The following is a 27,497-nucleotide window of genomic DNA, read 5'->3' as shown; positions in this document are numbered from 1 at the left end:
CTGAAATTTATATTTTTACAACATTTGATATTTACTCGATTTCTCATGTAACAATTTTCTTATTTTATTGTAATTAAAAAACGAATGACTGTAGAATGTAGATACTTGAAAATTTCACTGAATGTTTATATTAGCATTTTCTATACACCATAAAATGTTGAAAATATTTTGACTCTTTTTGAGCTGTTTACGGACATTGTCAGTTTTCAATTTTTTTAGTTTTTTTTTCTATAAATATCAATACATTTTTATTTGTTGGGTAAAAAAGCGTGAAAATTTAATATAAGGCTCCTGATATATCGTTCTAATAGCAGTTGAAAAATATTAAAAATACATAGGCACAATTTTTTTTTATAAGCATTTAAAGTTCAAATTTTGACAAGATTTATCAAATTTATAATTTATTAATTATTTTGTAGTTAAAAATGTATAAAATTTTTAACTTTTATGGCTAAGGATTGAAAATTTAAAACAAGGGTCCACGTAAATAGGTTATATATAAATTACTTTATTCACAATAATATCATCAAATATACTTGGTAAAATCATAGGCTGACTGACCGTATTGCTCAGAATCGTTTTTCTTATATAATGATATTTTATCATTGAATTCAAATTTAACACCATCCATTACAGTGTCCCACTTGTAACCTACTGTACAGCAGAGCGACATCCACTTATCCACCTTTTTTAATTATGACTTACCTTTATATCACACTTTTGTAATTTTTATTGAACTTAATATTAATTGTAAATTGGGCACATGCCCGTATTGTATGCTTAAATAAATACATTGTCATTTTTTCGTAATTTATTTTTTACGTGAATTTCTTTCACACAGTTTTAATAATTTATCCAAAGAAAAAAGTATTAATTACACAAAGCAACCAGATTTGTGTTATCTGGTTTGAGCCTATAACTTAATTTTATGATTTTAGTAAAGATATTTTTAAATCATTTTTATCATAAACATTTTGTAAAAGTACCATTTTATTCTTAATTTTAACAACATTTTTGTTTTGAATAAATATAAAAAAAAATGTATTATGATAATGTTGCTTCATTATTTCCAGGAATTTAAAATTATTTAACATAATGACATAAAAGCTTAAGATTTATTAAACATTATATATTCAATTCAAGTAACAGAATAAATATTGTTGATTAATGATTAATATTTAAAGTAAGGTCTAGAATGATTTTTCATAAATCATACATCCTTGTTTAAAAAGTAATACAGATTTACTTATAAACTTATTGAATACATATTTTTCAAAATAGATGACCTACCTGTCATAATTTCCAGAGCAACGATTTTTTATTATAAAAAATTTCAAAATAGCAAAAGAATTATATTCAAATTACGAGCTCTGAGAAACATATTAGGTTCACATTAACTATAATAACAATATATAATAAATTATGCATACAGAGCAACAATTAAAAATAATTCAATAAAATATATTGTTATAAGAAATTTCACTGTTCTTATTTATTCTAAAATCTGTAAAAAGGCGGACCTAGTTTGTAAGCGACAGAAAAAAAGTTCCAAAAACTGAGACTATCAAAGGTTTCTGTCTCTTGTGACTATAGTGTCAAAACGGATGGATAACATTGATAAGGGCAATAGACTAATTATTAATGATGTAGCCAGGGCCCTGAAAGGGGTTTAAGTCTTGCCAGAGACAAGTAAGGGGATTTTGGTAATTTAAAAGTTAATTTTGGAATTGCTAGAAAAATTTATAAAAAAAACAAGTAATTTAAAAAGAAATTCAATTTTAAGTCTATAATTAAAGGATAGAACCTTAAAAAAATCTAAGTTCTAAATTTATAATGTAGCACACTTGATGGAAAAGGGACCCTGCTACATACTATTTTACTTAATTACCACACATTTTATGTGATAATATGCCAATGTAGTTTTTTATGAAAAATGTTTGAATATTTTTATTATTAAGGATGAAATGAAAAAATCAACATGAAATTTAAAGTTAATTCCATTTATAGATTTATAGGTCATCCCCAAATACAAAAATGTACCCATTTTCAAATGATATCTATAAGCTAAACCCATTTTGGACTGAATAAAATATAAAATTAAATGTTGTTATTTTAATAGTATTTTCTTTTCAATTGGTTGATATAAGAAACAACCCTTCAATGAAAAACAAAACAACACTTAAACTCTGTTCAGCGCGAGAAACCTTAAATTCTGCACATCCCCCACATTATTTTCTATCGAAACCGGATCCCCTATGGGAAGGTGTTGCGTGGGTGCACCAGTTTTGGTCGGTGCATGACGGGTTTTCTTGCTGAACATAGTATAGTTAAATCAATTTTTATAACTTTGTCAAAATCAATGTATATTTTTTATTTCATTTAAATTACTAGTGGTATAACTCACGTTTGATCATAAATCATAACACAAGTGACGAGTGACATTGTTTCTAACCATTACACATCTCCTAAATTATTTTAATAGTTCAGATGCGGTGTTATCAATGTACACATTTTTCAATGTGTACATTAAAGTAAAACTATGTAGTTTTAAATCAACTCAGATTTTATTGGAAAATCGAAAAAAATAAGAAATAATTGTAATATCATATCTTTGTTTACAGAATGGATTATACCACACATAAGATACCTAAGGCTAAATGGCTGTCAAACTGCAACACCATAAATTATACATTATTCACTTGAGATGATCAAACAGGTCTTTCGCAACACATTTATCAACGACTTCTAGAAAATCCCAGAGTTCTTCAACGCAGGTTTCAGCAGTGGCTTTTCTAGAGTTTACTCGAGTGTTACACTGTTGCAGCTTGGCAAACCGTTCTTGCGCTTCTTTTTGTTGTTCGCATTTAGCCTAAAAATGCACATAACATTGATATCACTGTCCTTGTAGCGTAGTATCAGCAAACTTACCCTCAAAACCTTGGCTGGGTCAACTAGTTCTTCTTCCTCTTCTTCGGCTCTGACCACGAAGAAAGGAGACTGCACGAGCTTAGAGAGCGTTTCTCTTAAACCGGTGAACAACATCCTGTAACAAATTAAGTGTCCATCGTCAACGATCGCGTTTCCTCGCGTTGACCTTTGGCTACGACGTCCCTCGAAAGCGGAGAGGCGTCAATCACGTGTGTCATCAGACAAAAAAATCGGTTAAAAAATGATACTTACTTATGTCTGCTGATTCCTGCGTGAAAAGGAAGATATTAAAAAAAGTAGGTAGGTATATTATTATGCGTGTAGGATCGAGGTCGGAAAATGCTCTGCGGAGTCGAACTTTCGGCTTTGAAAAGAAATCTCCGCTATCAGTTTTTTAAACAGCTGTGGCCGCCCGTATTATCATGTATTGCCGGCCCCGCCAAACTCGTGGAGGAAGAAACGTCGACATCGTTGGCTCACGACTGCCCGAGCCACGGATATAATATTGTTCCGCGCTAATTTATAGCCTAATAATATACCTACACTTTAGCAGTTTAGTATACATTTACTTTTAGTCATGTACTTTCGATAAATATACCTAGTCCGTTGCCCGAACCCATAGAAGCACTCTGAAGCAGCCAGCAAGCACTATGTAGAGAAGATCTTCTCTACATCGTGGAAGCAGGATTAAAGAAGATTTAATATAATGGTTGCCCGGCGAGCCTGCAATAGCAGCTTTGGATCACGATTAAAGAAAGTCTATCTATAATAGCTGTGCCCCGTGGTTGTTCATGTGGTGCTATCATATACCTTTTACTAAAGGTGCTATGGGCATAGGCGTTACTAGGGAAATTTTTCTGAGGGGGGAGCTAGAATGGTATCAACCCTGATCATTTATATTTTAAACGACGATCGTAGAAGTTCTTCTAAGACCCGTGTCTTAAACTAAAGACTAAAATATGATAACTGGTGGGGCTATGGATAAAATTGGGGGCTAAGCCCCCCCCCCCTCATTGCGCCTAAAGCTATGGAGTTGTTGTCTCAATTTATCTGTAATTTAAAATCTTGAATTGTGATAATTACTCATGATAAATATTTCTGTAATGCTCGTAGATATACGCCTTGGATAATACCAATATACTTAATATACTATGGATAGAGCTATAGCATTATAATTATTAATTAAATATAAACTCGGTCAATTAAGCAGCTGCAGCTGTTCCTGGGAGCAAATTCGCTTATGAATAATGACTTCATAACCTCACGGCGTATGATTATAAATTATGATAAATCCGCCGCGCTGATAAGTGATAACATCGTGGACACGGTATAAATGATAATAAATAATATTTTAGACAGACGCCGAAAAACAGAATAGATTAAATTTAATCTATTCTGTCTCTGTGGCTGAAACACCGTCATTAAAATATCCCGTATTCCGAACGATTAATTACGAATTTAAAGCATTTAAATAACATATTATTATCTTATTCTGTGGTATTGTTAACATCCCACTGGCTATTGTTGACTCTTCATCCGAGTTTCCGATTCCCATTTCCGAATAATTGTCGACGTTCCTTAACTGCGCGATGTAATACTTCGTCTTCGGTTTGAATTCTCGACGAAACAATGGAGTCCTGCTCGTCGGGTTACCAAAACCTAAACGAATCTGACCGCAGGATCAGCAATGTCTTCACCGCTAAGAAACAAGCACAAGACTTTGAAATGAGCAACGTGACTGTCGTGCCCGATGGTAAGTGCATTATTCACGGTCGTCACATGGGCCTATAAGGCCATCCGCCGACATAAAACTGAGAATACTGTTTGGTTAAGCCTTCAAGTTGGTTGTGTGAAGTCCGAGGCCTACAAATAGTTTTTACATTATAATATTATGTTCTACTCCTGGCAGAAACGTATACGGTCGCTCAAGCTGTGGACGCTTTTGGATTCGGCAGATTTCAAGTGAAGTTGTCACTGTTCACCGGACTTTGTTGGATGGCTGATAGCATGGAAACGACCATATTGAGCATTTTGTCACCCACTTTGCAATATGAATGGCAGATAACACATTTTCAGCAAGCTCTAGCAACAACTGTAAGTTTACCCCCAATTTTCAATTAATTGTTTACGTTATTGATTTTTATTTGTCGAGTTACATATAGTAGAACCTTGATTAACCATCAAGGGCCACACTATGCGGATTACTCGTGCAACACGGTATATCCTGGATTTCCGGCAGTATGTACTAGATAGGCGATGTAATCATTTTGTGAGTGAGATAATTGTACCAATAAAAGTACCTATTAGTTATATTTCATAAACATATTGTATTTAATTATATAAATATGTCACAATTCTTAAAGAAAATATTAATAAAGTGGACCAATATTATGTTTAAAATGTTCAGCTCCTTGCTTAACTGTATTTTTGATTAAAGCTCTAGTCCCTGAGACTGGAGGTTGATCGCGGTTTTACTGTGTTATAATTTAATGTGCATTCTTTTGTATTCTTGTTTTATATTTAAATTATTTGTTTCCCTTTAATTGTTTGTAGGTTGTTTTTATGGGCATGATGTTGAGTTTACCATTTTGGGGATCATTCAGTGATAAGTTTGGTCGAAAAACAGTAAGTTCATTGATTAGTCTACTAAGTTAAAAAGTGATTAAATGACAATATGGTCCATAATAACATAGCCTAATAGACCATTTCCACTAAAAGTGTGTCTGTATTTGTACTTGAATCAATTCAATAATGATTAACCCTTTAACGTGTGAATATTATTTTGTATAGATTGCTCAAAGTGAATTGCTCATATAAAAAACATTATTTGAGGATTTAGATGTTTGTGTTAAAATAGTAGACATAAAATTGACATCCTAGGTTTTTAGCCAATGGATAGCAGTAAATATTTTATTATCACGTACATATTGATATTATCAACATCAATTTTGTTAATTGACATATTTAATCTACGGGGCATAATAAGAAAAAATGTAAATTGATGACTTTACTCTCCTAAGTTTATTGGGTTAATGATTAGGTTATGATTTTATATATTTATTTTTACGAGTTCTCCCGTGCCCCCATACAAGTATTCATATTCACTTTTATTATTATGAAATTATAAGATAAAAAAATAATGAGTTTGAACAGTAATAAATAGTGTGAAAATTAAATTTAACTCTAAATCAAAAATCCTACTAATGTTACTAAACCCCATTATTTGATTTACAATCAAAAACGAAATAACATTTATTTTATATACCATATTCATTTTAATGAAACTTATAATAATTTTCTATATTTTACAGGCTTTGACTCTATGTTCAGTATTATTGTTCTATTTTGGTATTCTTAGCTCAATGTCACCCAACTATACGTGGTTATTGATTTTACGAGGATTAGTTGGATTTGCTATTGGTTGTTCTCCACAGTCGTATGTTAAAATAATTATATTCCAAAACAATTACTGTTTCAATTAGTATTATTAACTTGCCATGTTTTGTTTGTGATGTATTGTGTATTTAATAGTGTTACGTTATATGCAGAATTTTTACCTTGTAAACAGCGGGCCAAATGTGTAGTGTTACTTGATGTAAGTTTGGGCATTAGTAATATTGAAATAGACAATGATATGTTTGTAGTCATAACATATTATTACACATAAATAAAAATAAAGGCGATATGAGAACCATTTTTTTAATTTTTCTTTTCACGTTTGTTACACATTATTTATACTATTAATGTAATATAAATTATTTATTCTCAACAATTATAGTAAAAATATTTCTCAGATTGCCTCTTAAAAATTATATTTACCTAATTAATATTTTTGTTTCAATTTTATTTAGTGTTTTTGGGCACTCGGAGCATGCTTCGAAGTTCTTTTAGCCCTAATAGTGATGCCCACGTTAGGCTGGAAATGGCTTTTAGTACTATCCACAGCACCATTGCTTGGTTTCGCATGTGTGTGTCCGGTAATAAAACACCTCATAAAAGCTTGTTGCATGTTTTATATTACAGATTACATTACAAAGGTCTAACATACAATATAAAATGATTAGATCTTTGTGATACAGATAATTGATTCAAATTTAAGTTAAAGAAATATGAATAACAAATACAATATTAAATATTATGCTATTATATTACTACATAATATACCTACTAGAATAACATTTTTAAATAGTGTAATAGTTTTAAATTTGTTTTATAATATTATTGTACATGTGCTTAACTGCGCACAAACAACAAAAAAGCACCATTCAAATAAAATATTTTAACTACAGTGTAATATATAAAAAAAAAATACCATATTTTATTGATGATCATTTTTGTTATTTGTATTAGCTAAGTTGAAACCCACCCTAAGCACTTAGTTGCAATGACAGATATCCCACATTGCTTTATCTAGGTTAGAACTTATTAGATATTATTATATTTTTTTATAAATAAAACTGTAATTGTAATAGTCAATAATTATCAAACACATAATTTATTGTTATTGCAATTTTTAGTGGTTACCTGAATCAGCCAAGTATTTAGTGACCAATGGTCAAACAGATAAGGCGATTGACACTTTAAAAAAAGTTGCATACGATAATGGAAAACCAATGCTCTTAGGTAGATTGGTCGTTGACGATGTAGTTCTAGAAGAAAAATGTGGTCGTTTTACTGATCTTCTGCTGCCGCAACTCAGAGTCTCATCTATATTACTCTGGTTTATTTGGTGATTAATTCAAACCACAAAAACAAAAATTTACTAATGTTTTAATACATAAATATATTAACTATAGGTTGGTGTGTGCATTTTGCTACTATGGAATTGTGTTGATGTCTACCGGCCTGTTTGAGAGCAGTAACAATAATAGGACATGTTCAGCAAATCTAGACAGCGGAATTTTTAAGACCGTACAGTCTTGTACTGCCGAATCTCATTATTTGACAACTCGGGATTATATCGATCTTCTGTGGACAACACTTGCAGAATTTCCTGGTAATAACAGTAATCTTAAAGTATGTAAACTTTCATTTAACACAAAATATTCACATTTTGACAGGGATATTTGCCACCATTTTTGTGATTGATAGATTTGGTCGAAAAATAACATTGGTTTTTCAATTTACATTATTTGCTATAACTTTATTTTTACTATTTCAGTATGCTAAAAAGTAAGAACCTAATTTGAAATTTTATTTATGAAGCAAACATTTGTTTAACGTCAATTCGGATTTGTTTTTAGTCGAGTATTTTTAACAATTATATTGTTTTTGGCGAGGGGTATTATTGCAGGAGTGTTCCAAGCCGTATATGTTTATACTCCAGAGGTGATTTTCATCAATTATGTTATATTATTAGGTTTTTTTATTGTTTTTTTTTTTACATAACTGTTGTTATAGGTTTATCCAACGCCATTGAGATCCATAGGAGTCGGGACTTGCAGTGCTATGGCCCGCCTAGGTGCTATGGTTACGCCATACGTTTCACAGGTACGTCTGACAACCAGAATACAATTCATTCACTCAGATGTTCAAGTATACCATCAAATAAAAAATAATGAATTATTTTTTATATTTTAGGTATTGCTCAAGTCATCATTTAATACTTCAATAATCATTTACATTACAGCAGCTCTACTGGCCGCTATAGCGAGTTTATTATTGCCAATAGAAACTAAAGGAAGGGACATGAAAGAAGAATATGTGGAAAAAGATTAGTTTTAATTTAAAAATTCTAATTTAATGGAATGTACTATTTTTTGTATCAGAAGTGTAGTTTACCATTCACCTAGAGATTTTATTATTTTTTATTACAAATAGTGGTAGTTTTTGTAGCACTTACACGATTTGTACGTTTATATGATGGTGTAAAAAGGTTTTATATCAAGATAATTTTACTGGTAAACTCTGTAAAAAGCAAGTATCCATAGATTCAAACCGTTTAACCCCATCATACAAACTTACTAAGTGTAGCAATTATACTCTATTTCAAATAAACTTGGAATGGTAGGACCGGTATGATTGGCCAGTAGTTGGTGGCAACGCAACAATAGCAGTTAATGAGACTGCACATGCGTAAACCGCATCGCATTTCTGTCATGATTTTTCCAAACTTATTTGGAATAGAGTATAGAATTATCAAAAGGACTTAAGAAGACTATAAAATATTACTATTTTAATTTTTGTATTTTTCTATACTTTATTCACACTTTAAAGGTTCCTTGGTGGCAGCCTTATGAAGGGGCGTGGCTTTAATACACAGCCAGAACACAGAGGTCTGACTACTGTCCTAAGGAAAATGGTCGCCTCTGAGGATCTTACTAATTATGAATGGAGTATATTTTGATCATATTATACTCGTGTCTTATATGTACCACAATATTACTCAATGACTTCTCCTACTACCTGAAAAATAAAATTGTCCCAAGAACCTCAAGCTTATGCCCAACTGCTAAGGGGCTACTAAATAATAACACAATTTATGTTATCAGTATTTTCATAAAAAAAATTCTTATGGTTAAATATTTTAACTTGAATCAAAGCAGAAGCAGCATGGTAAACTACACTTCGTCCATATTTTATTTTATTAAGTTGTAAATACTGTTATGATTTTTTGGTTTGTTTGGAAAATGTGTCAAATGAATATTGACTTAATAAGAAATGAAAACTTATTTTATTTCTACTTGTATAATAACAGAACTACGTATCATATTGGCTCATCTATTTATTGTTGATTGTAATTATTTTTTTTTACTGCCCAAATAATATTGTGGATTTCTGTGTATTTAATAATGACAAAAAAAAATAAACACATTTTATATTTTCAAAATGTCTCGTGTCTTTATTTTTACTGAATTAAGACAGATATTAAAAGAAGGGAGAAATCAACAACAAAGTAGAAACAAAACATCGAGATATCTAAAAAATCGTGCTCATTAGTTAGACTCAAAAGATCAAAAATGTCCACAAAAAACATAATACGTCTATCAAAAACAAGTCCATTATTGCCTATAAACAAAACAAACTTACAATTGTCCAAAAGAAAGTCTACATTATATAAGGGCTTCAAAAAGGACTTGCATAACTACATGGGCAGTGGCCTTCAGTATATGTATCTAAAACAAAAATAAGTATACATTTATGACAACATTTTACTTACATTACACTAGTCACAATAATCAGGCCCGGCTCAAGAGGTGGGCCACATAGGCCCACGCCTAGAGTGACACTTTAGTAAGAGGGTGGCATTTTCAAAACAATGATAATATTATTATTTTAGGTGCAGTGATATAGGAGTGCACTATTTTTGATTAAGCCGGCCCTGGCAATAATAATATTAATTAACACTCACGAGTTTATTTCTGTAGACTAGAATTATTTGTGGATTGCCCATAAACCGGCCCCCAAATATATGATGTCCATAAATTGTATCCAGGGTCATTGCTTGAAAAAGGTATGATGTCAGTAGGACTGTCAAAGTTTGATGTACTTGTAGCTGCCATAGTATCAATTATTGCAAGATTTGATTCTAAAAAAATGAACATTAATTTATACAATCCAATATCATTGAACGCTTTTAAATAATTTTAAAAAACAAACCTGACTCTTTTTTTAGAGTTTCGAGTAAAACTAAATCTGAATCAGACTTTGTTACTTTTTCCTCATTTTTACGATCTCTTCCTGAACCCACAGGTCCTAAAATAAAAACTAATAATACCATAAAAATTAATCTCATTCAAAATTATTAATTCATATTAAAATTAAAAACAATTTAATTTCTATACTTCCAGATATGAATTGAAAATTATATGCATCAATTATTACATCTATATGTAAATAAATATTGAATACCAATTAAATAATTTTACAAAATTCTATAATATTTAACTTAAATATGTAATTATCAAATAAAATATTACCATGCTTATTAGTTGTTGTTGGTGAAAGATCAACATGTTTTTCATCCGAGCCTCTTTTCAATACAGTAATTTTCTTCTTGACGTCTAGCTGTTGATCTGTCTGGGGCTTATTATAAAGTGGTACAAATTCTTTTTTTTCTTGTTCTGTCATGACGGAAACAACATTTTCATCATTAGCATTATGTTTCATCACTTCCGGAGAATTACATCTTTCCAATGTGTGAACCTTTGGTTTTATCAATTCTGAAGATGTACATTTTTCTATGGTCTGAACTTTTGGTTTTATTGCTTCTGGTAAATTAAACCTTTCTACAGTTTGTACCTGTATGGCTTCTGGCGAAGTGCACCTGTCCGCAGATTGAATTTTAGGTTTTATCACTTCTGATGAATTAAAGCTTTCAACACTTTGACCCTTTGATTTTATTACTTCTAATGAATTGCAAGTTTCTACAGTTTGAACTTTTGGTTTTATAACTTCTGGCAAACTGAACTTTTCTGAAGATTGTACCTTTGGTTTCATAACTTCTGACAAATTGAATCTTTCCATAGTCTGAATATTTGGTTTAACTACTTCTGTCCCATTAAATCTTTCTACAGTTTGAACTTTTGGTTTTGTAACTTCTGATGAAATAAATCTTTCCACTGTTTGAACTTTTGGTTTTGCCATATCTGGCATATTTAATCTTTCCGCACTTTGAACCTTTGGTTTAACAACTACAGGTGGTACTATTAATGGTGAAACTGGCGATGCTACTGGTGGTGTAGGAGGAGGTAATGAAGCCTTTCTCTCCATCTTATTTTTCTTCTTCATACACTTATATTCTGCCAATAGTCCGTCATCATCAACAATTGATTTCTTTGATATTGCTGAACGCATTGTTGCTGGTTCTTTTTCAATTTTATTCTGTGCGGCTTGTATTGGTTTTGATTTTGAAACATTTAACTTTTCGATCATCCGTTCTGGCTGTAAGATTGTCACAATAGGCTGTTTAGGAAGAACAATTTGGTATGGTGCAACAGAAGCAATAGGCTTCTTAACGACTTCGAGTGATGGGGAATTCAACACTGCTATTGGAGATTCTGGACTATTAATCGGCTTTGTTACTGGAAGACTTATAGTAGAAAGTTTTTTATTGCTTTTCACAGTTTTTACGATTTTAAGATCCTGTTTGGTTTCTACTGGAACTTTTGGTTCTGGGCTTGGACTAATTTTCTCTGTCACTGGAAGTTCCTCATAATATTTAGCTGCGTTAAGGGCTTTCTTGTGCTTTCTCCAACTGTCAACTGGTTTTAATCCATACTGTTTTTTTAATAATTTTTCAGCACGTCTGCGATTTTCGATTTCAAACTTCCCTTCTTCAGCTTTAGAATTCTTGTTCAATTGAGAATCTATTACAAGCCCAGGAGATCTATTATAAAATCAATAAAAAGTAAGCATTAAGGAATGATTTAAAATTGGTTTATCAGTAAACAATTATTTTAATTTTTATAATTTTTTGATGTTTATAAGTCATATTAACATTCTTTAAAGAGTTTTCGTTTTACACAATATTTTGAGTTCACAATTTCAATGTAACGTATAAGTTTGATCAAATGAAAATTATGAAAGCTCAGATTGATGTGGAAAAGTATTAATTAAGTATGAATGATTTTTTCTATAAAAATAAAAATATAATTACACAAAACCCATACCTGTTTCTTGCAATTTGCCATGAAGACACATTGTACTTTTGACTAGAATCAGTTTCTGATATCACTGTTTGGCTTAAATAACGTCTCTTCGTTTTTTCTTTAGGATGATTATCAAGTAAATGAGATCTACTACGATCTTTTTCAAATTTCTAAAAAGTTTAGTTTCTATAATAAAGTTAAAATAAGAGGGGGAAAACACTTACTTGTTCTGGTTCTGGTTCTGGTTCTGTGTTGCGTAACATAAAACTCCAAATTGGTGTAGAATCTGAAGGCTTGACATAACTGTTTTCACTCTGTGATATACCCAAAGATGTTGGATCGGGTATTACCTCATTACGCTTTTCCTCATTGCCTTCTTTGTGCTTGGAATTCCTGTTGATTTGGTAATGAAATATTACTACCAGTCACACCGCTTATAGTACAAATGTACAAATGAAGTATTTTGGTACCACATACTTGAATTCGCTTTTCTTAGCATTTCCTGATTGTGCTAAAACTGACTGAAACGATCGCTTTCCATGAGCTCCAACACATGGAGGACCAAGATTTTTTGATAAAAAATCCTTGTCAATCGTATGTACAGCAGCAATGGACACAATCCAAGCAACTACCATTAGTATTCCGGCAGCCAAGAGCATAATTTGACCAATAGAAGACTCCCACTCTGGTCGAATCCAACTATCACCTCGACGGAACTCTTGCCACGTGTATTTTTCTTGGCATAATTCCCATTCCGGAGGTACAATACCCCACAACTGATAGATGAAAATACGACTGGTGGTTTCTGATCCAATTGTTTCTTCAGTATTTATTTCTAACTGACGAATAACCGATCTTAACGTGAAATCAGCAGTAAACTCAACTGATACCTAAAAAAAAATAGACAAAAACATAGACTTTAATAACACTTAAGCAAACATAACATACTTCTCTGGATTGATTAGGTAAAAGAGAAAATTTTCTGCAATCTAAAATTCTAAAGCCATAGCCACTGCAAAGTACGCTGTTTATAGTCATAGATGTAATCCTAACTGTATGTTTGCCAGGATTCTTTATTAAAAATATTCTGGTCTCCGATGGCAATAAAGTTTTATCTGAAAATATATTTGATACTTTGTAAAAAGTAATTAAAAGTTTAAAATCACTCACTTTTACTACACATAAGATCGATCATAGGACTAGATTCCAAATCAAAAATTAATGGAGGTAATTTTCTTTTAGAACCAAATGATAATACAGGATAGGCTCCCATTCCCTTTAGTAATATACTTTCTAGAATAGATACGTCATTTCTGAAAAACAAAATATTTGATTCCAAATAATTATCATAAGTTGTACAAAGGAAAATAAATAAGATTCATTTTGATGTGACTAATATTACCTGATGAAGAGTATAGATGTACTGACACCAGGTTTTTTTGGCTGAAATCTAACTAACACTTCAAGTTCCTTTTGAGGTGGCAAAACGAATATCATGGTTTTCTTGTGTGGAACATAGACGGAATTCTTGACATTTAACACTTTCCTTCGATAAGGACTAGAATTATTTAATACCAATTCCCAATCATCTCTTGATATTAACAAAGAATTAACCCTAAATACAATTCAAAAATATTACTAAATTGTTGATTATCTTATTGATGTGTGCATATTCATACTCGTGTTCAAATAGATCTATGAACTCTGTGATATTACACCAGTATGGATGGGGGTACATAGCCAAATGCAGTGTTATATTTTGTGTATGAAATGTATTTTTCACCAAGATTTTTTGATAATACGGTTTTCCTTTCACCTCCATAGTTGGCAATTCGAATGTAGTTTGCTGTCGATTTTCACCAGGTTCTTGTATGAACTTTGGCCATTTTAAATGAAGATGCACGCTGAACTGACAAGTTTCAGCACCACCTGATTAAAATTATCATAATTTATTCAATTATAAGATAAATTAAAAAAATATATATATATTATTTATATATTCTCTTCAACTATAGCCTTAAATGTCCCAAAAAAAAATTAACTAATACCTTTTTTTATCTATTTAAATTTAAAAAATAATAATTTATCTTAAAAATACAGACCAGTCTCTAATGTAAACTGATGTCTTAGTGTTCGATTGTCTTCCTCAGCATAATATTTCCCCATTCGACGATAAAACCAAGAAAAATCCATATAGCTTGTCTCCGAAGAATTTGTTAAATGAAAACTTGACAACCACATTGCTCTTTCTACGTGTATCAATAGATATATACATTTTATTGTATTTAAAGGATTTTATTTTTAATCAAAATCTATCACATACCTGCTTTACTGAACAAACCTATCCAACCCGAAGAGTTTTTATGGTGGGCAGGAATCCATTCTATATGCCCGACTAACGACACCATTTGAGGTTGAATAAGAGATGGTCTCGTGGGAACAAACCGAACATTTTCACTAACAAATTCACTTGTCACAGACGTCAGTGCTAATGTTCTGTCCAACCAAGACATAACATTTACTTCAGCAGTGCATACAGCGCCCTAAAAATTATAAATATTATATATTCATTAATAAATATTATTGGTATTACCTAATGTATTATTTTCAAACTAAATTATGTATTACAAAATTTGATAACTACACACTTACTGGATGACAGTTTTCAAATGCTAATGGTTCAGCTATTACTTGTAAATTCTTATCAAACACAGATACTTTCAATGGTATACTGTAATGCTGATGTTGAGTTTGAATCCATATTTTAACAGTTAAATTTTGATCAGGATTTGGCGTAGATACCAACAATTGGAATATAGCATAGTGTTTAACTGGTAAAGCCACGGGCTAGAAAATAAATATAATAATACATACTTAAACAAAATACTTTGCTAACATTGTTAAACAAATAAAAATGAAATACTTACAGCTGGTATTTGATCATCACGTATCATTGGCCGAGACCAACTGTCTGCACTATTGCGACGCATCGAAGAGTTGAATTTTCCTATTTCTACCAAGTTTAATGAGACGTGTGGAGTGTATGTTGTACCCCAATCTTTAACCATTATAGCAACAGGATTTTCGTTAGCAACTACAATGTAAGTATGACGGGGTGAACTAATTCTTATTGGTGGCAATGTGATGATATTGGTAGCTGGTAAAACCTAAATTATAAAGCCAGAATATTTTTATTTACATATTTTATAATATAATAGTGACTTGTACACAAGGTTTTACATACCTGTGAGAGTTGTCCATCATACACCATTAATGGAATTGTAAAATCTGAAGCATTTGTTTTAAATTCTAAGTATGATATAATATCCATTTTGGAATTATTTGGGTTTACATATCCAACACGAAATAATGTTTTATTTTGACCCGGTTTTAAAACTACAGGGTTAAAATCTCTTATCTAAATAACAAAACAAAAACTATAAAAAGTATAAATAGTTTTATAAGTAATTAAAATTGTTGAGATAATGGTAGGTATGTATTAAATTTGTAAAAAAAAAATGGAAATTTAAATAAAAATAAAAATAATAGTAGATTAAAATATTTACTTTAAAATACTGTGTGGCATTTTTAGGAATCCCTATTTGAGAAATAGCAACTGGAGTAGATGAAAAATTATTCAGCAATGAGAAAGTTTTGATAATACTCGTTGAACGAATTGCTTTTGACATCACAAAATGCAATGATTGTTCTTCATACACCAAATCACCTTCCAGTGTTCTTCCATGGTATGGTATATTTAACTCATTGCCTTTGTTACTCTTTACTGTTAACTGTCCATAATGAGTTTCACCATATGAATAACCAACATAATCCCCTAAAAAAAATTATAAAACAGTTCTATTTAATACATTAGTAAATTATGAAGGACAGTCAAAAATGGTGTTAAACATAATGTACAGCCCTTACAGTGATAACTAATATGAGCAACTTGGCCTGCTGTACATGACTGTGGAGGTACTTCTACTTCGTGAGGAAAATCCACAGTCACAAAGTGAGAGTCAGATGTTACATTCTTAAAAGAAATATTATAAAAAAGAAATGATTGATGTACATGTCTTGAAAATATGTTGTACTGTTGTCTATCTTCTAAAACATACCTGAACAATAATACTAGACTTTGCTGAGTTACACAAGTTTAGTACTTTTGATGTAACTAAACCATTTCTACTGGCAACACCAAAATCGATGATGTGTTCAGAACTATAAAGACCTGGTTTTGATACCATCACAATGTTTATAGGTACATTTATGTATTCATGATTACTCAAAAACAGCCTGCTCGTAATAAAAAAATACATTCTTCAAGATATATAATTTTATTTTAAACAATTAGAACAAAATATAATACAAACCCAATTTTTGTAGAGTGATTTTTCTTAGACCGTTCTGCAAATGTGAATCTAATTAATGGTTTTGTTTGGTATGGCATAATATCCCAAACACTTCTTTGATCTTCCATTTGGCCAGATGGTAGACTTAAGTGAAATCCGGGTCCGCCACCAAATACTTTTACAACCTAAAATTATGACTAGCATTAATATCAAGAGCAATCAAATAAATTATTTTGATGTTAGATGTTAGACAAACTTGTAAAACTTCTGAGTATGGATTAAATATTGAGATCGCTGCTGAAAATGTTGCTCTTAGTGGTAACACGAGATTATTTAAATAAGGAACCTTGTAAAAGTCTAAACGATTTCTATGTTTTTCCTAAAAATATTAAAGAATTTTGTAAGTAAGCAAATTATGTAAGAACTATATGCTAAATAAATTCTTGATCTTATAATTCTTTTTTCTTTACCGGTGCAGTGTTAAGGAAATCTTCAAAAATTGTTACATCCAAGCGCTGACCCACAATTGAACTTTTATTGTTCTGTGGATTTTTAGGAGCAAAGTAATACATTTCATCTGGGCTATAACAAAATAAAATCAAACTATCTTCAACTAAATATATAACAAACATCAATAACATCTTTTTTTCATTATTAACTTGTTAACTATTTATTTTGATTTAGGTATGGTTTTAAATCATATAAAATTTGTTTTGTGGAATTAAAAATATTTGAGTTTGATCAACACATATTTAAAATTGTTTATATATAGGAATAACCAACAGAAATCCACAACAAAATTAAAAATACTTAATCAACGTTTCAATATCAAATTGTAACAAAAACCCATAGTTAATAAAATCTACAATTCTACATGGTTTAGTTATATGTTATGAAGTTATATTTATCTTTAATCTTAATATAAAAGAATTTACCCAATAGCTGTATCCGGTTGAAGTTCATCGAGTCCAGGTGGATGAGGACCTGTATTGATGTTTATGAGTATCATATCAGGATCTTTAGCCTCATTTCTAAAAATAATAAAATATTTTTTTGTTAATGCCTATTAACGTGTACACCTAACTGGACTAAAAATTATATTCAGATTATGAATAGATTATATATATATAATAGTATACTCCTGAAGAGTAATAATATAATATACTAATCTTTTATAATCTATTAATCAATATTTGAAAATATTTTAATATTTTTTTTTACTTTTATACCTAGGTACTCAATTAAAACAAATGTTTTTGTTAATTTAATTTCATAATAATCAAAATTAACTTCATGTGCAATTTAAGTTAAACTCAAAGTTTTAATATTAATTATTAATACAATTTATAATAGTAATTGATTGCTACATGTAATCTATGTATATACAATAACTAAATTATAAATCCCCACAATTTAGTTATTGGAAATTAATGGTAGAAACAAATGTATAACTTAGTTGTTTTAATTTATAAATTATGGATTTATGGATTGATAAACACATTACTATGCAAGCAAATATTTATACTCTCTTGATTGAATCACATTTAATTCATTCATTCAAACGCTATGCAAACTTCCCAAAAATATAGGTCAACCTGTTAACCGATTAAAAAATAAAATACTTTGACATCATTATCAATTTGTTACAAAGATATTATTACCTATGTATCAATCAATTGTTTCTATATAAAACATAACAATTTAAAACAAGAATAAGGAATTCATCAAATATTTACTTACTGAGGAGGATTTGATCGATCATGAGATACTTGTTCCTAAAAAGATTTTAATAAATGCTTTAGTAAACACTACCGACTATTTTTAATTGGTTATAGGTATATTGGTCTTACTTTATTTGAATGCTGAGAAATATCTTCAACAACATAAGATCCGTATGGAGCATTTTGAGGTTGAATATAAACTGTAAGAAAATAAAATTAGTATGGGTAGATAGAAACTATATTAATAGTCTATATATCATCAAATAATTATATTTTTTTTCCGACTTAAGATTTAAAACCTAATTTTAAATTTAGTTTTATACATCGTAGATACCTACTTTTACTCAATCAATTTAAAGTAATTGGATAAGTTAATATTTTACTGTCATTTTCAACCTTTCTTTCATAATAAATATTGGGAATTTTAGAATTTTAGAATAATATATTTTTTATTTGGAATAAATACAGTGCTCGAAATGAACTGGACCGCACCGGAACGGCATTCCGGTTTGTAATATAAGCTTTGCATCCATTTCGGTTGGTTAAAATTAAAATTTAAGAGTTCTGGTTTGTAAAAATCGACAGTATCACAATCTAGAGGATTAAAATTATAAAATTTCCTTTCGACAAAATATAATATTAATATATTATAATATACTTAATATAGAGAGAAGTTCAATTTTTTGGTTTTTGTTTTTGGTGCAACTCTAAAACAAATGACAGTAGGTACATGGAATTTTGACTAAATGTTTATATTAGCATTTTCTATACACCATAACATTTTCCAAATATTTTGAGCTGTTTAAGGACATTTTCAGTTTCTATTTTTTCTATAAATATCAATAAAAATTGTATTTCTGGGTAAAAAAGCGTGAAAATTGAATGCAAAGCTCCTGATATATCGTTACAATAGCAGTTGAAAAATATTATAAAATACATTGGCACAATTTTTTTTATGAGCATTTAAAATTCGAACTTTGACAAAATTTATCAAATTTAAAGTGTAATAATTATTTTGTAGTTAAAAATTTAAAAATTTATAAAATGGTCAACTTTTATAGCTAAGGATTGAAAATTTTAGACAAGGTTCCACGTAAATAGGTTATATGTAAATTACTTTTTTTACAATAATACCATCAAATACAATCATACTTGGTAATATCATGGGCTGACTGACCGTTTTCGCTCAAAATTGGTTGTTTTATACAATGATATTATATCATTGAATTCAAATTTAACACCATCCATTACAGTGACCCACTTGTAACCTACTGTACAGCAGAGCAACATCAACTTACTCACCTTTTTTAAGCTTAAAACTACTCATATTATTTGTATCTATTTAACTAGTTATATTGTATTGTAAAGTAAACACGAATAATTAAAATAATATTATAATCTGCATATTAATTCTATGAGCGTTCCAGTTTGTAAAATTTTCCATTTCGAGCACTGAATAAATATAAACTGATTTTGTTGTACCTACCAAGGAAAAAGTTTATATTACTTATACGCAATTAATCAAATTAATATTAGTCTTCTTACTAAAGAAAAATTTAGCTATATTGAAATATTACTGTATTGAAATTTCCCCTATCAAAAGTACCTACTGACTGTTCGACTAAGGTGAATTGTCAATCAAATGATCAATACATCAAAATAGAATGAGAAGTGGCAATCGAAATGAAATCCTACGTTCCGAATAGATAACCATTGAAACTGGAACGGTTAACAGTTGCAAACACAGACCACAGTGTGCCCATGAGGGTTCTTGTGCAAGGGTAAATGAGAGTAGACAAATACCCTAGGTAGGTACCTACAATATATTGAACATACGGAAAGGTAAGGAGTAGCAGAGAGGACTTACCAGAATCATGGTGATACGAAACCGAAGGCGTCTGACCCGACGACAGAGGCAGTTGGACCGCGATACTTATGCATACTGCTAAAACGGTGAGGACGATGCGAACACAGGGCGTTAATAATAATACGGAGATCATGGTTTACGGTGTGTAAAAATGAGAATTTTAAATTATAATAATAATAGTAGTAATAATAAAAATAATAGGTACAAACAGTAATAGCAGTAATAGTAAAAAAAATTAACAATGTAATAATAATAATAATAGTAATAATAATAACGGTGACGATATTGTAACAACGATGATTACGATTTAAACAGAGGCGGATAGCGCAAGAGAAGAGAAAAAATATATTATAAGACGGCAAAACGCGGCGGCGGCTGTGGCGACGACGACGGCGGCGGCGCACACGCACCACTTGTCTCCTCTATTGTGAAATTACGGCGCGTTACAATGTATATCACATTCTGTACCTGCGACGGCGGAGTGTTTCTGGTTTCTGAGCGCGCGATGCGACAGACACACGCACACTCGGAGGGTGATACAAGTACGCGATCCTTGTGGCGGGGGTTGGGGAGCGTGCGATGATGATACACGGTGATGCACGGAGTAGAGGTCGCGCGTAGGTACCTCTATCCGTATTGTTATAATTTTTCCCGGTGATCGTAGCGATGTGGACAAGTAGACGGGAGGTGCAGGAGGAAATGTTGGTGTGAAGGGGGTAGGTTTCGGGAATATTACAATAATTATCTCGATTCTGCGACAACGATGTAGAAAATATCGTAAGAAATTTCTCCCGTCCGCGAAAAAAAAAGCGTTGAAGGCGGCCAGAGGACGACGTTATTTGGAAATGTTATCGTATTATTTTTTTGTTTTTGTTTCTATTCCATCCGTTTTGTGGCAAGGTAGATGCAGGAAAGGAATAGAAAATTGTTATGCTCGTCCGTCTCCCCCGTCGTTTTCGATTTTCGTCCCCGGAACGCGACGACGACGACCGCGGCAACGAAGACGACGACGACGAGCCAACAGCAGCAACACACGGCGCGCCGCCAGCAGGACCACAGCTGGGATGTTTGCAGAAATTATTGATCTGATCGGGCGAGCGCGTGTGCGTGCGACTTGTGTGAGTGCGCGTGCGCTGCGCGTCGTCGTCGTACCGTCTCACCCCACCAACCCCACCACTCAATAAGCGAGTGAAGTGGTGTAACGACGATGACGACGACGGTGGCGGCGGCGGTTAAGCGGTCCGCCACCGTCGCCGACTCGTCGGGAAATGAAATTGGCGGGCGCTGCCCGTGGCCCGTCAGGCGTCAAGCGTCCGTGTCACCATGGTTGTTCGCGGTGAACGATCGGCACTTGTGTGTATAGTACATACCAGCACCGGGACGTCTCACTGCCAGCTCTCTCGGCTCGTGTCTCCTGTCTTCAAAGTTCGCTCTCATCAGCTGACAACTGGTGCCAGTATCCGCGCGCTTTTTGCCGCGGTATGGACGTCGTCACTTCGTTACGTCTCTTGCGCCGACCGTTTACTGTTAACGTTTGTTGTGTTCGTGATGCGACAACAGTTAAACTGGTATAATTATTGAAAGGACCGCTGAACGCTATGAATTATAATATTTTAAGATACCTACCATTATGCTACCATAACGATTATAGTTGTTATAAATGTATTGCACTACCTGGCCCACCGGTAGAGACCGATCGCTTGACTTTTTTTCACTATTCCTAAATTACTATTCACAGGGATATTTTTACCGGAATAGAAAGGATATTTTGTGGTAGAACATAACAAGGATAGCATGCAGATGCTCCTAGTGCGCCTTGAAAAGTGCATCTAAAATGGACGGCGATTATGTTGGGAAATACCTTGTGTGCCTCCCATGTAAATATTTTTTTGAATATAGCTACTTTCGATTTCTATAATGTAATGAGAACTTACTTTTGGGATAAATCTCGTATTATATTATAATATATAATATATTTTTATTATTTTCATCATTTTGTTGAATCTTATTCTTTCTAATTTAAACTGTAGTTTTTAATAAAATAGAGTTTTTAGTATTTATTTTTGGCTGGTGAGCACAATCAGCAGTGATGGAAGAAATAGGAGTGAAATAATAAAACTGTCAAGCTAAAATAGCCTTTAACAACAAGAAAACTCTACTTACATCAAGAAACATTAGTTTAAAAACAAGAAAAAATCTATTGAAAACATATGTATGGAGTATAGCCCTTTATGGATGTGAAACTTGGACAATATCAACCGAAGGGCGAAAAAGGCTCGAATTGTTTGAAATGTTGTGCTACAGAAGAATGTAAAGGATAAGTTGAATGGACAGAGTACCCAATGTAGAGGTACCGGAAAGAATAGCAAAAATAACGTTACTACTGAAAAATATAGTTAGAAGACGAAACGAATGGGTAGGACATATTATAATGCGGCACGAAATATTGCTAAAACTGATTATAGAATGAGTAGAGGGGAAGACCACGAAAATTAGAATATATTCAACAGATAATAAAAAACCAAGGATGCAACTCGTGTAGAAATGAAAAGGAAAGCGGATAATAGAGAAGAATGGAATATAGCTGCAAACCAATCGACGGATTGAAACTATATAATATAGAGGGAGAGATATTATTATTATTTTCATCCTTTTGTCATATTTATAAAAAAACAATTGTTGGCACTTCCGATTAATTTGGATTTTTGCTATAAATAAATCTTCTGTATGTACTATTTCATATTACTGCTAAAAATGTTAGCACCTTATTTTTATTCTAAAATATTGTTGCACGTCGTAAATATATCAAATATGCCTGTTGTCTGTATATAGCGGTCATAATTTTGATCAAATGGTTCCAGGTTGCATCTTGCGTGTTACCAAATACGAATTTCTGCATTCATAATTTTATCCAATTTTATCTTCTATTCATTGCTGTATTTTTTCTTCCTCTTCGTCATTTATAATGTATGCATCTTACAGTGGCGTATTATTTTTTTTGGATTAAGTCCTAATATATTGGACATTGGTGTTATCATTTATTTTGTAGTATATAAGTATACTATTTTTATTTTATTATAAAATAAATGGTATTTTTATATAAACGGCGAAACTGAAATTACTTTGATTAGATTCGACGACACATAGACTTATCTACAATTTATCAGGTATACGGTATAACCATATTATATTGTTTGAATTTTACCGAGTCATTACAATAATAAAAATATCCGCAGGCCGCAGCGAAAATACAATAACAACAAAAATTTTATGAACGTACCTACGAAGTATATTATTTTAATCTAGTTTACAGTTTATCAGTTTAGAGGACTATAAATTTCATTATTAATAATACCATTGATTGTACTATTATACTATTATGGTATTATTTGTCAATTTGTTATTCATTGTTTCGTCTACCGTCGTGAGGTACGATTTCCGTTTCGGCCGAAAAAATTTTGGTAACCATTGGTTTTAATTTTTAAGCAATATATGTTGTGGTATGTATAAATTATAAAATATAGTAATGTAACATGTAGGTAAAAGCAATGACATTTGTAAATAATTGCGAAGATCATAGGTACAACCACAAACATATTACAATAGTAGGTACAACAATATAATATACGTCGATAATATTAGATAGTTGTTAATAATCGTCGATAACGGAAGAAAGCATACACTGAATCATAGTTTATTTATAATTCGCACACAATAATTATCTGACAAAATATGTTAACTTCTTATATTTCGATTCAGTATCTGTTCTGTTCGTCACCAGTTTAACAACAGTTTTATAAATTATTTAATTATTTAAAAATAACGATATGTGTTTTTTCAAAACTCTATTGAGACTATATTTGACCTATACTTGTATTATAATTTGAATTAGTTAAATATAAAATTTATATTATAAATGATATAATATAATATGCAATTACATAATATTTAAATACTCTAATTTAATTGTGCCTATATTCGACTAATGTATTATTATTATCTACTTGTATTATCATTTATAATAATAAGAATATATACCTAATAACAATATTTATAATTTATAATATTATATAATGTATATTGTACATGGTTCCCAAATAATAATTGACGGAAACGTCTTATTGGCGGAAACGGGAATCATACCTTTTTCATTTTTGGCGGAAAAGGGCCATGCGTAAATCAGGGATCCTGTTTTTTGGCGAAAACGGGCCATGCTCCTGTACGTACCACCGTCCACCACTATACCAGGTGATTACTAAATAACGTATGTACTTATTTATTCAAATAAATTAAATAATTATTAACATTTTGGGGAAGAACGCATTATAAGACAATAAAATAAAATAATCGGAAAAATTTCGATTCAATATAATTTATACTACAACTCTGAACTCAATATAAATAAAATATTAGTAACGTTAATAATTCTAAAAATGTTGTTTGTGAGGTTCAATAAATGTTGGACACACCCCGATAAATCACCCAAAATACGCCACTGGCATCTTATGTTATATTATTATATTATAATAAGGTGACACCAAAGATATCACTTGCATGTGGACATGTGGTGTATTAACTAATAAATAATACGTAATATTATAAATAGTATAATATAATTTTAGTCTAACTGACGAATTGACATTCGAAAATGCATCAAAAGAAACACAACAACAAAAAAAGTAATAACTGACATATAAATAGGTACATCAAAGCTCTTCAACTTCAACAAATCGAACTAATAGAAGAAATTAGAATCAGTGGTGATTACAACATAACTGTCCGCCCTTTTATAAAAATGTAGTCCCAAAATAGAGTCCTCCAAGATATCTGACTTGCAAATATCTTCTAACGATTAGACATATTTTAATCGAATGCAGGAAGTACGAACTACAACGTCGGAAGTATAAATTAACATACCACTTATCAGAAAATCTAAACTCCAGTACCATTAATGTACTCAAAGGATACTACATACAAAAATTTAGAATTGTAATTTTATATCTATATATTTATTTTTATGTTTTTTAGATTTCAGATACTTAGCAGAGCGATGTATTGATTGTACAATGATGTGTGTTTTATGTGTATATATATATATTTATTTTTTTAGGTCTGTCATCACCGTTTGGAGCAATAACACTGTTTCAATTTTCTCCAACAGTATCTCAAAATATTTTGACATATTTAGAGCTGTTTACGGGCAATTTTAATTTTCAATTTTTTAGTTTTTTTTTCTATAAATGTCAATAAATGTATGACTAAATCGTTTTTGAATTAGGTACCACAAAATAAGAAAATCGTTACATGAGAATTCGAGTGAATATCCATTGTTGTAAAAATATGAACCCTCATAAAAATGTAATTTGATTTTCTTGTAGACATTTTTTTTTTTGATGAAGGTAGACTTATGAGGAATCTTGTATTACATTTTCAAATCTTAGAAAAATTGTTATGAATTTGATCATTTTCGTGATTTTTCCGTAAATTGTCAAGATTTGAACTTAAAGTGCTTATAAAAAAAAATTGTGACCAAGGATTTTTAACATTTTTCAAACGCCATTATAAAAATATATTAAGAGCCTTGTTTTAAAATATTTGGAACATTTTATCGTGTACCGAAAATGCTAATATAAACATTTTTTTTTCACTTTTCCAGATATACTGTTGAAGAAAACAAAACAGTTTCGTTGCCCTAAACGGTGGTGACAGACACAAAAATTAAAAAAATTTTAAAAAAAATACACATATATTGTAATATTAATACGTTCATCGTGCTCCGCTCAGAATCTAAAAGCGGGTAAGTGGATGTCGCTCATTTGTTCATTTGTACAGTAGGTGTAAGTTGGTTACAAGTGGGTCACTAGTCACTGTAATAATAGATAGTGTTAAAACTTAAATTTGAATTCAATTATATAATAGGTATCATTGTATAGGTACGAAAAACGATTCTGAACGAAGACGGTTTGTCAGCCAAGGATATTTTAAATTATATGTTTTCTATTATTACTATTAATACGATAGCTGCTAAGTTGAATTAATAAAGTAATATAATATAGATATAATAATATACGAGTAGGTACTGTAGAAGTGTCAAGCACCCACGAATAGTATTTTTAAATTATAACACAAAACTAAAATCGTTCTTCTTCATTTTAAATTTTAATACCTAAGTACGTACAAATTTGAACTTAAAATAACTATCAAAGAAAACTGTGTATATATAGTTTATAGATTTTTTGGTTACAGAATTAACTACTAAGCAGTGACGTACACTGCTTACATTTGAAAATTGAAATGTAAATGCTAATATAAACATTCCGTGAAAAATGTCATGTATCTACGGTATTTTTTAAGAGTTCCCGTTTTTCCGTAATTTTTTTTTGGTTTTTCCATGTGTTTTTGAAAACTATTGGGAATTTTAAATTTTTACCTCCAATGTAAATGCACCAACTATAATTACTTTCCCACCGGAAAAGATACCGAAGTTGAAAGTGGGAACATTATTTCGGCTACTTATCGTGCACAAACACAACAAATAAAAATAAAAAAACACACATCAGTGTAAAATCAATACATTTATCGCTCCGTTCAAAATGTAAAAGTAAGTACGATAAATAATTTCTGATTCCACCAAAATGTTATGGATAAAAAACACACATTTAAAAAAAAAATGTAATATTTTTTTGGCATTTACGGTAGCTGTGTACGGATTTTTTTTTTATTATTTTTGTTCAATTCGCTTCAACAACAAATACGTTATTAGCGTAATTTAAAGCCCCTGCAAACACTATTAATTTTTCATCAAAACGACCTTAGCAACTCACAAAAATTAAAGTACTTCTAGTGGTTCGATATTAAAAATTTAAAGATGTTTTAATTGGTCAACAAGACTACTATGCATCGGTCGGAGCATATTTTTATATTTTAGATATTTTTTATTATATTCAATATATAAAATTTATAAATTTATAAAATGTAAAATATTTATTGTCTTTTGCTAAAATTGAAAAAGTGCTGATATAAATATATGATACAAAAT

At 30.9% G+C, this 27,497-nt stretch overlaps 3 protein-coding genes across 3 annotated transcripts; 1 reads left to right on the top strand and 2 right to left on the bottom strand.

Annotated features, from left to right (window-relative positions):
- Nucleotides 1-2,542: 2,542 nt before the first annotated feature.
- On the bottom strand, nucleotides 2,543-3,339 carry LOC132942012 (cytochrome b-c1 complex subunit 6, mitochondrial-like). Its single transcript, XM_061010296.1, has 3 exons — nucleotides 3,181-3,339; nucleotides 2,929-3,043; nucleotides 2,543-2,869 (listed from the first exon to the last, which is right to left on the bottom strand). The coding sequence occupies exons 2-3, from the start codon at nucleotides 3,040-3,042 to the stop codon at nucleotides 2,696-2,698; spliced, it is 288 nt and encodes a 95-aa protein (XP_060866279.1). The 5' UTR covers nucleotide 3,043; nucleotides 3,181-3,339; the 3' UTR covers nucleotides 2,543-2,695.
- Nucleotides 3,340-4,263: 924 nt separating this feature from the next.
- LOC132942011 (synaptic vesicle 2-related protein) lies at nucleotides 4,264-9,747 on the top strand. The gene is made up of 12 exons (XM_061010295.1): nucleotides 4,264-4,681; nucleotides 4,838-5,022; nucleotides 5,482-5,553; nucleotides 6,240-6,364; nucleotides 6,460-6,523; nucleotides 6,780-6,905; nucleotides 7,446-7,657; nucleotides 7,725-7,924; nucleotides 7,989-8,100; nucleotides 8,172-8,256; nucleotides 8,329-8,418; nucleotides 8,509-9,747. Exons 1-12 carry the CDS (start codon nucleotides 4,558-4,560, stop codon nucleotides 8,644-8,646), a joined length of 1,533 nt encoding a protein of 510 aa, XP_060866278.1. The 5' UTR covers nucleotides 4,264-4,557; the 3' UTR covers nucleotides 8,647-9,747.
- Nucleotides 9,742-21,530, bottom strand: LOC132942010 (transmembrane protein 131). The gene is made up of 26 exons (XM_061010294.1): nucleotides 20,459-21,530; nucleotides 18,721-18,791; nucleotides 18,611-18,645; nucleotides 17,806-17,901; nucleotides 17,341-17,452; nucleotides 17,127-17,249; nucleotides 16,892-17,055; nucleotides 16,637-16,814; nucleotides 16,446-16,551; nucleotides 16,085-16,353; nucleotides 15,763-15,936; nucleotides 15,446-15,685; nucleotides 15,171-15,365; nucleotides 14,842-15,061; nucleotides 14,621-14,767; nucleotides 14,198-14,447; nucleotides 13,921-14,133; nucleotides 13,689-13,831; nucleotides 13,467-13,633; nucleotides 12,996-13,408; nucleotides 12,743-12,911; nucleotides 12,540-12,688; nucleotides 10,848-12,256; nucleotides 10,528-10,635; nucleotides 10,280-10,456; nucleotides 9,742-10,043 (listed from the first exon to the last, which is right to left on the bottom strand). The coding sequence occupies exons 1-25, from the start codon at nucleotides 20,589-20,591 to the stop codon at nucleotides 10,284-10,286; spliced, it is 5,457 nt and encodes a 1,818-aa protein (XP_060866277.1). The 5' UTR covers nucleotides 20,592-21,530; the 3' UTR covers nucleotides 9,742-10,043; nucleotides 10,280-10,283.
- Nucleotides 21,531-27,497: the final 5,967 nt, after the last annotated feature.

The sequence above is a fragment of the Metopolophium dirhodum genome, chromosome 3 (genome assembly GCF_019925205.1).
Source record: "Metopolophium dirhodum isolate CAU chromosome 3, ASM1992520v1, whole genome shotgun sequence".
Classification (NCBI taxonomy): Eukaryota; Metazoa; Arthropoda; class Insecta; order Hemiptera; family Aphididae; genus Metopolophium; species Metopolophium dirhodum.
Note: the sequence above shows the minus strand (reverse complement) of the source record. Positions and strands in the feature narration are given on the sequence as shown.